This window comes from Pseudophryne corroboree, chromosome 2 (genome assembly GCF_028390025.1).
Source record: "Pseudophryne corroboree isolate aPseCor3 chromosome 2, aPseCor3.hap2, whole genome shotgun sequence".
NCBI lineage: Eukaryota > Metazoa > Chordata > Amphibia > Anura > Myobatrachidae > Pseudophryne > Pseudophryne corroboree.
This window is the reverse complement of record NC_086445.1, coordinates 515909482-515921911: the sequence shown is the minus strand read 5'-3', so window position 1 is coordinate 515921911 and position 12430 is coordinate 515909482. Positions and strand designations below refer to the sequence as shown.

General features: G+C 48.1%; 1 protein-coding gene across 18 annotated transcripts in view; it reads left to right on the top strand.

The window, feature by feature from the left end:
- MACF1 (microtubule actin crosslinking factor 1) overlaps positions 1 to 12430 on the top strand; it is a 564002-nt gene that overhangs the window by 136978 nt on the left and 414594 nt on the right. The window contains exon 1 of one of the 18 annotated variants that reach the window (XM_063954107.1): positions 11510 to 12231. The exons of the other annotated variants lie outside the window; for them this stretch is intronic. Coding sequence (XP_063810177.1) covers positions 11653 to 12231 — 579 coding nt within the window. The 5' untranslated portion in view covers positions 11510 to 11652. Of the gene's footprint in view, positions 1 to 11509; positions 12232 to 12430 lie in introns of those variants that run through there. 18 annotated transcript variants of the gene reach the window in all.

Sequence of the window (12430 nt, the reverse complement as noted above, 5' to 3'; positions counted from 1 at the left end):
GTGATTGCTTATCCTATATGGCATAATGGTAGGCATAAGGTGACAACCAGGAACCACATTTTTGGAAGGATAGGGTACAGAATAAGGCTTGGTGTATTGGGTTGTCAATAGAATGGAAACTAACATTGTTAGTAAAAAAAAGTAGGTAGTAATCTGGATGCATGGTATGTATAATATAGATAACACACAGACAGGCTTGTTTATAATTATCCGTTAGCTCAGTACAGAGATTTTCTCTAATTGTACGTTTGCAGTGAAAACACAGTCTGTATGTAGACTGAGACAAATGTACTTACTGCGCCTGTCAACATGTAGAGGTGGAACGGGGTAGGGGAATAATGAGCTGGTGTAAATGCTAAAGCACCTTACTTGCCATGTAGGGTTGGAGCAGCCAAATGTATGACTCTTAAGTCAGACCATGGGAAATGCACCATAATGCATTGAAGAGATGCACTGCTTGCATATGCTACGTTACTAACCTAACTACACATTTCTGCAGCAGGTTACATTGGTTTCCACAGGGAAAACATTGGGGGTGTAGAGTGGGTCTTGATCCAGAGGCACCAACAGGCTAAAGATTTAGCTGTCCCAGGATGCATTGGGGTCTCCTCTATAACCCCGCCTCCAGGCATTGAGAGCTGAGTTTCGAATTGGTGCCTGCAGCAGCAGGTCACCTAACAGGAGGGCTGCACTGGGCAGCCCTGAAAAGCTTTTCTGAAAGAAGATTTCTTCATTTCTGGCTGGGCTGTCAGCGCTGTATGTCAGAGTGACAATTCAGCGCTGCAGCTCCATCACCTCCCAAGCGGCATCGCATACTCCCGCGGCCTGGTCTCCGGGTACTTGCGGCGGAGAAGTCAGTCGCAAACTGCTCTTCTGGTTCACTTGGCTGCTACGGGGAGGAGGTAAGAGGGTCCCCCAGGCGGGACCCGCCATTAAATCGCGTTCCGTTCGCGACCTAGGGAGAAGGGTTGGGGCGCTGGCATGGACTCCATCACTGGGCAGGGACCCCACTAGACCACCAGGGCATTCAGAGCACAGGTTGGTTGTACTAACGCCCCGTTTAATAAGGCTCGCTAGTACCTGGGGTGGAAGTCCAGCATAGGGGAGCCAGCCCTTGCCTGTAGCCCCTCCCCTGGCCCAGGGCACCATCTCCTTGCAGATTTCCCGCCCTGGAGCTGCCTCACTCTTTCCCTCACTCCCTCACAGAGACACTGGGCACCATCTTACAGCATGGCAGCAGCAGCTGGTCTCTGGGATTACAGGGCAAGGTCTCCCATGTAAAGCTGCCTGTATACAGAGCCGTGTCTTTACATTCACTTGAGTATCCTACATGTCTTGATGTAGACAGTGCTAGTTGAAAAAAAGTGTACTGTTTACAGAATATAATGTACGAGTATTCCGATATGTCGTCCTGTCACTGACCACGCTGTGATGTATATATATATATATATATATATATATATATATTATACAGTGCAGCATTATTGTGATAATTTCTGCATTGCCTGTGACTGTGTGCCTGTATCTGCTGTGTGGTTTCACTCTGTGTTTCCCAGATATAACTGTCACTATATTCTGTACCCTGGGCTACGTGCGTTTGGGTCGTATAATATAGTATTACACAGTATTTATCAAATACATATATTTTACTGTGTTACAGTCACATAATACTGTAGGTATTGTTTTTTGTCTGGCTTTATCGTACTAAAAAGCCCTGTTGTTGCATTTTTCTCATAATGTCTAACAGAAAGTGCGGTAAATCAGTGGAAGCTCCTGCGTCATGCAGAGCATGCTCCAAGGATTTACCAGAGGGGGAAGTGTTATATGATGGTCTGTGTACTACTTGTCATGCACCTCCCAGTCAGTCCGCAGCTCCTGCATCTACACAAGGAGCCACCCTGGGCTGCATTCACCAACCTACTGGGTACTCTGGTGGAACGACTTGCGCCCCCTATGGGACCACCTGCGCCGCTACGCCACAATTTGTCCCTATGGCTAATCCACCTTGGGCGGATAATCTGTCTACCGACTGCAGAAACTAAATCAGTCCTTGGTGAGACAAAAATCTACCCCAGGTCACTCTCGTGTCCCTGGGTCCTCTAAGCGGGCTGCTTTCTTCTCTCAATCTATAAACCTCTCTGATTTTTTCATCAGAAGATGAGGGGCAGTGTCCTGTCAGACACTGAATGCTGTGTTACTGATGAGGATTCTCCCTTGCAAAATGATGTCCCTGCCTTAGTGGTTGCTCTTGAGCATATCCTACAAACCACTGATGATGAGGATTCCACTACTGTGGCAAAGAAAATTGATAAGATTAAATAGCAGAAGGTTGTAAAAACTGTATTACCCCATTCTGACCATCTCGTGGACATCAGGTGGGAACTCTGGTCTAATCCAGGGAAGAAATTCCTTTTGCCAAATCGGGCTTTGGCTTGCTATCCTCTCCCTGCAGAGTTGTGTAAATGGGAGACTCCACCTCGGTGGATTCTCATGTCACCCGCCTCGTGGTGTCATCCACTCTACCTGTCATCACTGTCACCTCGCTGAAGGAACCGACAGATAAGCATGTGGAGGTATACCTGAAATCTATATACTCCCTTACAGGGTCTGTTCATAGACCCACTATTGCCGCATCTTGGGCGGCGAAAGGTAATCAAGCTAGGGTTCAGACGTTAGAGGAAGAGTTGCCCGAGGATGTTTCTGACAATGCCAGACAATACCTTACATTACCACCGCCTCCTCTTACATTCAGGAGGCGTCCTCTGAGTTGGAAATAAGAGCAGCCAAGGCGTCAACAACGTCTGTCCTGGCTTGTAGCATATTGTGGCTGAGGTCGTGGAAAGTGGACCTGGACTCCAAAAAGTCTTTGGAGGTAATACCCTTTACTGGGGACATTCTGTTGGGGAAGACCTAAATAAGATTGTGTCTGAATTGGCGGCTGCTAAGACGGCTTTCCTCCCCAATAATAATACTTCTGCACAGAAGGCAAAAGGTACCACTTTTTGTTCCTTTTGGCCTCAAGGGAAAGAAAAAGGTCAGTCATACCGAGACAATCTCGTGCTCCCAAAATCACCAAGCCCAAGGTGAAACAATCCTGGGCAACCCATCAGCCTGCTTCAAGACATGACAAGCCTGCTGTATGGCGGGACAGGTCTCCCCCTAGGAAACCCCAGGGTGTGTGGCCGACTTCTACAGTTCGCCCAGCAGAGCTCTGTGGCTGCGACAATGGACAGCGAATGCTGATTCCAAGAAGGGAGTGGAAAATCTTCCTTTTACAGAGAATGCCTTGTTTGAGGAAGAACAAGGCATCCCCTGTGGATTTCTCAAGCAACGGCGGGTAAGTCTACCTATCTGCCGTCTGCTGTACCTTTGGCTAGACATCCCTATCCAGTGCTCTCTACAGTCCTTTTGTGTGGCCAGATTTAGAATCAGAGCCAGAGGGGCCTCAAATGCAGCTAGAGGATATAGAGATAAATCCCATAAACTAGCGGCTGCTGGCTCTCTGGACCATGCCTCTGGATCCTCATCCACTAAAACCTCCGCGTGATAGTTGGCCCCAGCTGCAGGGGAACTTTCAGGTGGGTGCTCGACTACAATACTTCGCTCATGTGTGGACGGAATCCTGCCAGGACCCTTGGGTGAAGGACCTCGTATCCCAGGTCACCTGTAGCAAGAGTTACCTTGCAGGACACCATTCAAAAACTTCTTCAAACGAAGGTTATTGTTCCAGTCCCTCCTCTGTTGCACAACAGGGGATTTTATTCAAGCCTATTTGTGGTACCGAAACCAGATGGTTCGGTGCGGCAGATCTTGAACCTCAAATATCTGAACCTGTACCTACGGGTGTTCAAGTTCAAGATGGAATCCCTAAGAGCAGTGGTCTCTGGTCTGGAGGAAGGGGAATTCCTGGTTTCTCATACGTCCTAGAAGATGCTGGGGATGCTTCAAGAATCATGGGGTATAGACGGGATCTGCAAGAGACGTGCACTTTAAGACTTTTAAAAGGGGTGTGAACTGGTTCCTCCCTCTATGCCCCTCCTCCAGACTCCAGTTAGATTCTGTGCTCAGTGAGACTGGATGCATACTGAGGAGCTCTCCAGAGTTTCTCAGAAAAATACTTTGTTAGGTTTATTATTTTCAGGGAGACCTGCTGGCAACAGGCTCCCTGCATCGTGGGACTGAGGGGAGAGAAGCAGACCTACTTCTGTGAGTTTCAAGGCTCTGCTTCTTAGGCTACTGGACACCATTAGCTCCAGAGGGTCTGATCGCTAGGTACGCCTAGATGCTCCTTCCCGGAGCCGCGCCGTCACCCCCCTTGCAGAGCCAGAAGTCAGAAGACGGCTGAGTAGAAGAAGACCAGAAGACTTCAGTGACTGCTTTGAGGTACCGCGCAGTGGCCGTGCTGCGCGCCATGCTCCCACACACACAGCGGCACTAAAGGGTGCAGGGCGCAGAGGGGGGCGCCCTGGGCAGCATGAAACCTCAATAATTAGACTGGCAAAAGAGGCTTACAGTGCCTGGGCACTAAAACCAGACCCCCGCCAGTATAAAGATTGGAAAAATAGCGGGGCTGAAGCGCGCCATTAAGCGAGTGTGGCTTAACCCTCACAGCTCTAATCGGCGCCATTTTCTCTTCACGTAGCTGCAGGTACGCTGGTCCTGGCCTCCTATACTGCTGTACAAGTAACAGGGTGCAAAACGGGGGGGGGGGGGGCACAGTGATTTGGTGCTGTTTTATTAGTAAAAAAAAGTGCTACCAGGTCTGAGGCATTATTTTAATAGTTTCAGTACCGGGATAGGCGCTGGGTTGTGAGCTGCCAAAACTCCCTCTGTGTTTCTCTAACAGGCTTTGCTGTGGGTCTGTCCCCTATAGCCCCAGTGTGGTTGTGGGTGTCGGTACGCGTGTGTCGACATGTCTGAGGCTGAGTGCTCTTCCCAGGAGGAGGCTGGAGTGGGGACAGAAAAGACTGTGGGAGTGACCGTGTCGGCATCGCCGACGGCTGATTGGGTAAATGTTTTGAGTGTTTTGAATGCAAATGTGGCTCGATTGAATAAGAGATTAGATAAATCTGAGTCTCAGAACCAGACATGGGGAAAATCCATGGAGGATGCATTATCACAAGTTCACTCCCCCTCGGGGTCACAGAAGCGTTCATTTAGCCAGATAGCGGATGCAGATACCGACACGGACTCTGATTCCAGTGTCGAACTATAGTGATGCCAGATTGAATCCTAAACTGGCTGAGAGCATTCGGTACATGATTGTGGCGATAAAAGACGTATTACGTATAACGGAAGACCCTGCTGTTCCTGATACTAGGGTCTGTATGTTTAAGGGAAAGAAACCTGAGGTGACGTTTCCTCCCTCTCATGAACTGAACGCTCTTTTTGAAAAAGCTTGGGAAAATCCTGACAAGAAGTTACAGGTTCCCAAGAGAATTCCGGTGGTATATCCGTTCCCCTCGGGGGACAGGGAAAAGTGGGAGTCTACCCCCACGGTGGACAAAGCTCTATCGCGTCTGTCCAAAAAGGTCGCGCTTCCGTCTCCTGACACAGCAGCCCTAAAGGATCCTGCGGATCGTAAGCAGGAAAATACACTAAAATCCATTTATGTCACTACAGGTACGCTACTTAGGCCTGCTGTTGCATCGGCATGGGTGAGTAGCGCTATTGAAAAGTGGGCAGATAACTTGTCATCTGAGATAGATTCCCTGGACAGGGATAGCGCTCTTTTGACACTGGGTCATATCAGGGACGCTGCAGCCTATCTCAAGGAAGCTGCGAGGGATATTGGCCTTTTGGGATCAAGGGCCAATGCCATGGCAGTCTCGGCTAGGAGGGCATTGTGGATTCATCAATGGAATGCTGATGCTGACTCTAAGAAACTATGGAGTCTCTGCGTTTTAACGGTAGTGTCTTGTTTGGTTACGGCCTCGCTGACCTGGTATCTACGGCTACCGCGGGTAAGTCATCGTTTCTACCTTATGTCCCTGCACAACAAAGAAAACGCCCCACTATCAGATGCAGTCCTTTCGGCCCAATAAATATAAAAAAGGACGAGGGTCTTCCTTCCTTGCTACGAGAGGAAGAGGAAAGGGTAAAAGGTCACAGGCTGTGGCAAGTTCCCAAGAGCAGAAGTCCTCCCCAGCTTCTACCAAATCCACAGCATGACGCTGGGACTCCTCTGCGGGAGTCCGCACCGGTGGGGGCACGTCTCCAACTCTTCAGTCAGGTCTGGGTTCGCTCGGCCCTGGATCATTGGGTATTAGAAATAGTAGCCCAAGGGTGCAAATTGGAGTTTCAAGACGTTCCTTTTCACCGATTTTTCAAATCGGCCTTGCCAGCTTCTCTTCCAGAAAGGGAGGTAGTATGCGCTGCAATACTAAAGCTGTGTCAAAATCAAGTCATTGTCACGGTACCCCCGTCACAACAGGGGGAAGGCTTTTATTCGAGCCTGTTCATGGTCCCGAATACGGATGGCTCAGTCAGACCGATTCTGAACCTAAAAGCCCTCAATTTCTGTCTGAAAAAATTCAAATTCAAGATGGAATCTCTCCGAGCGGTGATCTCCAGTCTGGAGGAGGGGGATTTTATGGTGTCGGTCGACATAAAGGATGCCTACTTACACGTCCCCATATATCCTCCACATCAGGCTTTTCTGAGGTTTGCTGTTCAGGATTGTCATTACCAATTTCAGACGTTTCCGTTTGGTCTGTCCACGGCTCCGAGGATTTTCACCAAGGTTATGGCGGAAATGATGGTTCTCCTGCGCAAGCAGGGAATCACAATTATCCCTTACTTGGACGATCTCCTGATAAAGGCGAGATCCAAGGAGAGATTACTGAGAAACGTTACGCTCTCCCTGACAATTCTGCAACAACATGGGCCCTCATTCCGAGTTGTTCGCTCGCAAGCTGCTTTTAGCAGCTTTGCACACGCTAAGCCGCCGCCTATTGGGAGTGAATATTAGCTTAGCAAAATTGCGAACTAAAGATTCGCAATATTGCGAAAAGACTTCTCTGTGCAGTTTCTGAGTAGCTCGAGACTTACTCTTCCAGTGCGATCAGTTCAGTGCTTGTTGTTCCTGGTTTGACGTCACAAACACACCCAGCGTTCGCCCAGACACTCCTCTGTTTCTCCAGCCACTCCCGCGTTTTTCCCAGAAACGGTAGGGTTTTTTCAAACACTCCCATAAAACGGCCTGTTTCCGCCCAGAAACACCCACTTCCTGTCAATCACATTACGATCACCAGAACGAAGAAAAAAACACGTAATGCCGTGAGTAAAATACCTAACTGCATAGCAAATTTACTTGGCGCAGTCGCAGTGCGAACATTGCGCATGCGCAGTTAGCGGAAAATCGCTGCGATGCAAAGAAAATTACAGAGCGAACAACTCGAAATGACCACCATGGTTGGCTCCTAAACTTGCCAAAGTCGCAGTTGGTCCCGACAACGCGGCTGTCGTTCTTGGGTATGATTCTGGATATAGAATTACAGAGAGTTTTTCTTCCAGTGGAAAAGGCTCTGGAAATACAGAACATGGTAAAACAGATTCTGAAACCGGCAAGAGTGTCAATTCTTCAATGCACTCGGTTGCTGGGGAAGATGGTGGCGGCCTACGAGGCCATTCAGTTTGGCAGGTACCATGCCAGGGTTTTTCAGTGGGACCTGTTGGACAAGTGGTCCAGGTCTCACCTGCACATGCACCGGAAAATAATCCTATCTTCCAGGACCAGAATCTCTCTCCTGTGGTGGCTGCACAGTTCTCACCTCCTAGAGGGACGCAGGTTCGGGATTCAGGATTGGATCCTGGTGACCACGGATGCAAGTCTCCGAGGCTGGGGAGCAGTCACACTGGGGAAAAATTTCCGCACATAAACATTTTGGAATTAAGGGCCATTTACAACGGACAACTGGGAAGACTTCCTCAGCAGACACGATCTCCATCCAGGAGAGTGGGGTCTTCATCAAGAGGTCTTTGCAGAAGTGACAAGGCGTTGGGGAATTCCTCAAATAGACATGATGGCTTCAGAGATATTGTTCAAGCAATATCGGTGGACGCCCTGGTGACACCGTGGGTGTTTCAGTCGGTCTATGTGTACCCTCCACTTCCACTCATTCCGAAGGTGATAAAGATCATAAGAAGAACAAGGGTTCAGGCGATACTCATTGTTCCAGACTGGCCAAGGAGAGCCTGGTATCCAGATCTTCAAGAATTACTCATAGAAGATCCCTGGCCTCTTCCTCTACGAGAGGACCTGTTACAGCAAGGACCGTGCGTGTATCAAGACTTACCGTGGCTGCGTTTGACGGCATGGTGGTTGAACGCCAAATCCTAGCCCGAAAGGGTATTCCCAGTGAAGTCATTCCCACACTACTTCAGGCTAGAAAATAAGTAACGGCGAGGCATTACCACCGTATTTGGAGAAAATATGTGTCTTGGTGTGAATCCAAGAAGGCTCCTACGGAAGAATTTCAGCTGGGGCGTTTGTTCCATTTTTTGCAAGTAGGTGTGGATGCGGGCCTAAAGTTAGGCTCCATTAAAGTACAAATTTCGGCCTTATCAATTTTCTTTCAGAAAGAATTGGCCTCCCTTCCAGAAGTTCAGACCTTCGTGAAAGGCGTGCTGCACATCCAACCTCCCTTTGTGCCCCCAGTGGCACCATGGGATCTTAATGTGGTGTTGCAGTGCCTGCAATCTCATTGGTTTGAACCTTTACGTAAGGTTGAGTTGAAATTCCTTACTTGGAAAAGTCATGCTGTTGGCCTTGGCATCCGCAAGGCGGGTGTCTGAATTGGCGGCTTTGTCTCACAAAAGCCCCTATTTAATCTTCCATGCAGATAGAGCGGAGTTGAGAACTCGTCAGCAATTTCTGCTAAAAGAGGTTTCATCGTTTCACGTTTGTGGTGCCAGTGGCCACTGACGCCTTGGCGCAATCAAAGTCTTTCGATGTGGTCAGAGCTTTGAAAATCTATGTCGCCAGAACGGCTCAGATTAGGAAAACAGAGGCTCTGTTTGTCCTGTGGGCTCCCAACAAGATTGGGGCTCCTGCATCCAAGCAGACTATTGCACGCTGGATCTGTAATACGATTAAGCAGGCTCATTCTATGGCGGGGTTGCCGTTACCGAAATCGTGGGCTCATCCTGGACGGCTGCCCGAGGATTCTCGGCATTACAGCTTTGCCGAGCTGCTACTTGGTCGGGATCAAACACCTTTGCGAAGTTTTACAAGTTTGATACCCTGGCTGAGGAGGACCTCTTGTTTGGTCAATCAGTGCTGCAGAGTCATCCGCACTCTTCCGCCCGTTCTAGAGCTTTGGTATAAACCCCATGGTTCTTGAAGCATCTCAAGCATCCTCTAGCACGTATGAGAAAATAGGATTTTAATACCTACCGGTAAATCCTTTTCTCTTAGTCCGTAGAGGATGCTGGGCGCCCGTCCCAGTGCGGGTTGTATCTGCAGTTATTGGTTATGGTAACACACATGTTGTGTTGAGTTCAGTCAGTCTGTGGCTGATGTTAGTCATGCCGTTGCATGCGTTGTTGTTGAATGCCATGTTGTACGGCGTGTTGGAGGTGTGAGCTGGTATGTATCTCACCTTAGTTTAAAAATTAAATAAATCCTTTTCCTCGAAATGTCCGTCTCTCTGGGCACAGTTCCTATAACTGGAGTCTGGAGGAGGGGCATAGAGGGAGGAGCCAGTTCACACCCCTTTTAAAGTCTTAAGGTGCCCATGTCTCCTGCGGATCCCATCTATACCCAATGGTTCTTGAAGCATCCCCAGCATCCTCTACGGACTAAGAGAAAAGGATTTACCAGTAGGTATTAAAATCCTATTTTCTCTCGATATCAAGGATGCATATCTACACATCCTGATATGTCCCCCTCATCAGGCTAATCTCAGATTCACTATACTGGACCACCATTTCCAGTTTCAGGCCTTACCCTTTGGTCTCTCCACGGCTCCGAGGGTATTCACAAATGTAATAGCAGAGATGATGCTCCAACTCCGCATGATGTGAGTCAACATAGTACCTACCTGGATGAGCTCCTAATAAAGGTGGTGTCCAAGGAGAGTCTGTTGAACAGCATCAACTTGACTACTTGTCTTCTTACGGACCATGGGTGGATCCTAAATTTACAAAAGTCTTGGAACCATCACAGAGATTTCAGTTCCTGGGAGTGATACTGGATGCGGTGTCTCAGAAAGTATTCCTCCTTATGGCCAAGGCCTTGATAATTCAGGCTATGGTCCGATCTGTGCTCAGACCCCGCAAGTTCTCAGTACACCTTTGCATCTGCCTACTAGGCAAGATGGTGGCCTCCTATGAGGCAATCCAGTACTGCAGATTCCATGCCCATCCGTTCCAGCTGGATTTACCGGACAAGTGGTCAGAGTCTTACCTGCACATGCACCAGAGTATATCTCCATCGCCGAAAGCACGGATCTCCCTGTTGTGGTGGCTACAAGCATGGATCTCTCTGTTGTGGTGACTACAAGTCTTTCACCTTGTGGAGAATTGGAGTTTCAGAACCCAGTCTTGGACTCTGTTGACAACGGATGCCAGCCTCCGCGGTTGGGGAACGCCATGTCGTATAAGTGTATGGGGCCCTTAACTCTCTCTGCACATGTTACATCTGCCCCCCTTGCAGTGCACATTGTTTTGCCCAACTGCTAACAACAAATTTGCTGCTGCAATAAACTCTGAATTAGGCCCATAGGCATTTGTTGAGATCCCATTTGTGGGAGAACTCTAATGTAGATAAACATTTGATTTGGTGTAAATATGCACAACATGTAACTGATGTAACACAATTTTAAGTAAAGAAATAAGTAAAAAGTGACATTAAATTTTAATGCATTTTGTTTATTACCAGTTATTTATATAGCGCGCACATATTCCGCAGCGCTTTACAGAGAATATTTCCCTATTCACATCAGTCCCTGCCCCAGTGGAGCTTACTGTCTATATTCCCTATCACATGTACACACAGACACATTCACGCTAGGGTTAATTTTTGTTGGGAGCCAATTAACCTGCCAGTATATTTTTGGGATTGTGGGAGGAAACCGGAGTACCCGGAGGAAACCCACGCAAATACAGGGAGAATATACATTTTGTAACTTGATGCATTTTCTTGAGCCATATGTACAAAGAAAGTCAACACAACTGCGTGATTACCTTTTAAATATGAATTGGCAAGCTGTATAATATATGTGTTATTGATTATATGCCTAATTAATCACTAGGAATATGATTGGTCACTTCAGAATTGAATTTATAGGAAGTGCATATTATTTCCTTTGTATAATCTGCACTTAGCTTCTCTGGCTTCTTTTATTGCACAGTTGTGTATGCTCCCCCTCCCTCCTGAGCACTCTCTCCCCCACCCATGCTGGGTGGAGTTACCAAACCTCACTAATACAGAGATTTCTGCATCCAATGAGCTGAAGGTTTGGTGTAAGGTGCCTGTGATCTGAGCACTGCAGAGAGATGCAGGGAGATGTCTCGGTCTGTAAGATGTCTGTCTGAGGCAAGCATCAATTGCTTGGAAGAGAAGGAAGGATGTGTGGTCCTTCCCTGGTGACCTGTCTAAATTGCAAGGGGAAGGCGCTGCTTTGAGGTGTGGATCCTTTTCTCTTCTGCATGTCTGTGTCGTGTGTGCTGCATAAATGCACTGGAGACATGGGGAATTCTGTCAGCTGTGTGCGGAAGCCCAAGGAGACAAGACCAGGGAGAGGGAAGGAACCGCGTTCTGCAAAGAAAAAAAGGCATTTAAGGAGGACGAAAAAAGATAATGAAGCAGAACAGGATAAATCTTTACCAAGCAAGGATGAAAGAGTGAAGATAGAGGATATGCCTAGTAATACATGTGCAGCAATTGAAGATCCTGGAAGCACCGACTGTATTCCTGCAGAGGAAGGAAGAGTGCTCCAGGTGAGAGAGACATTGCATGGCATGGTGCATAGAGCTCAGCTGCTGAATCCTATAACTACTCCAGAATCTCCACCAGCAGGGACCACAGTCATCGCTCGCATAGTGGAAAACCCAGCAGACGGCAAGCAGGGATCGGTCAGCACCATGGTGGCATTTGATCGAGCTGGTAATAGCCGAGCAGTACTGCTGCCGATTAGGGAAAGAGGCCTAGAAAATGCTTTTGGCACTTGGAGCAGCACTTGTGAAGAAACTAACCTTGGATTGTCCTTTCCAGAAAAGGCTAAAACAGTAAGAGATGTACTTCCACACAACCCTGGGCACCTGACTTCCCTTCCTTAGAATACTGCAGTTTCCCTTTATCACAGTCACAGCAGGTGGAATACTAGAGTCAGAGCCCCTACTGTTAGTCTTATCCTACGTGGACTGCATATATTGCCTTGTTTCTAATAAATGTTCCCAAGCAGCATATTGTAAGAGGGCTGTTGTT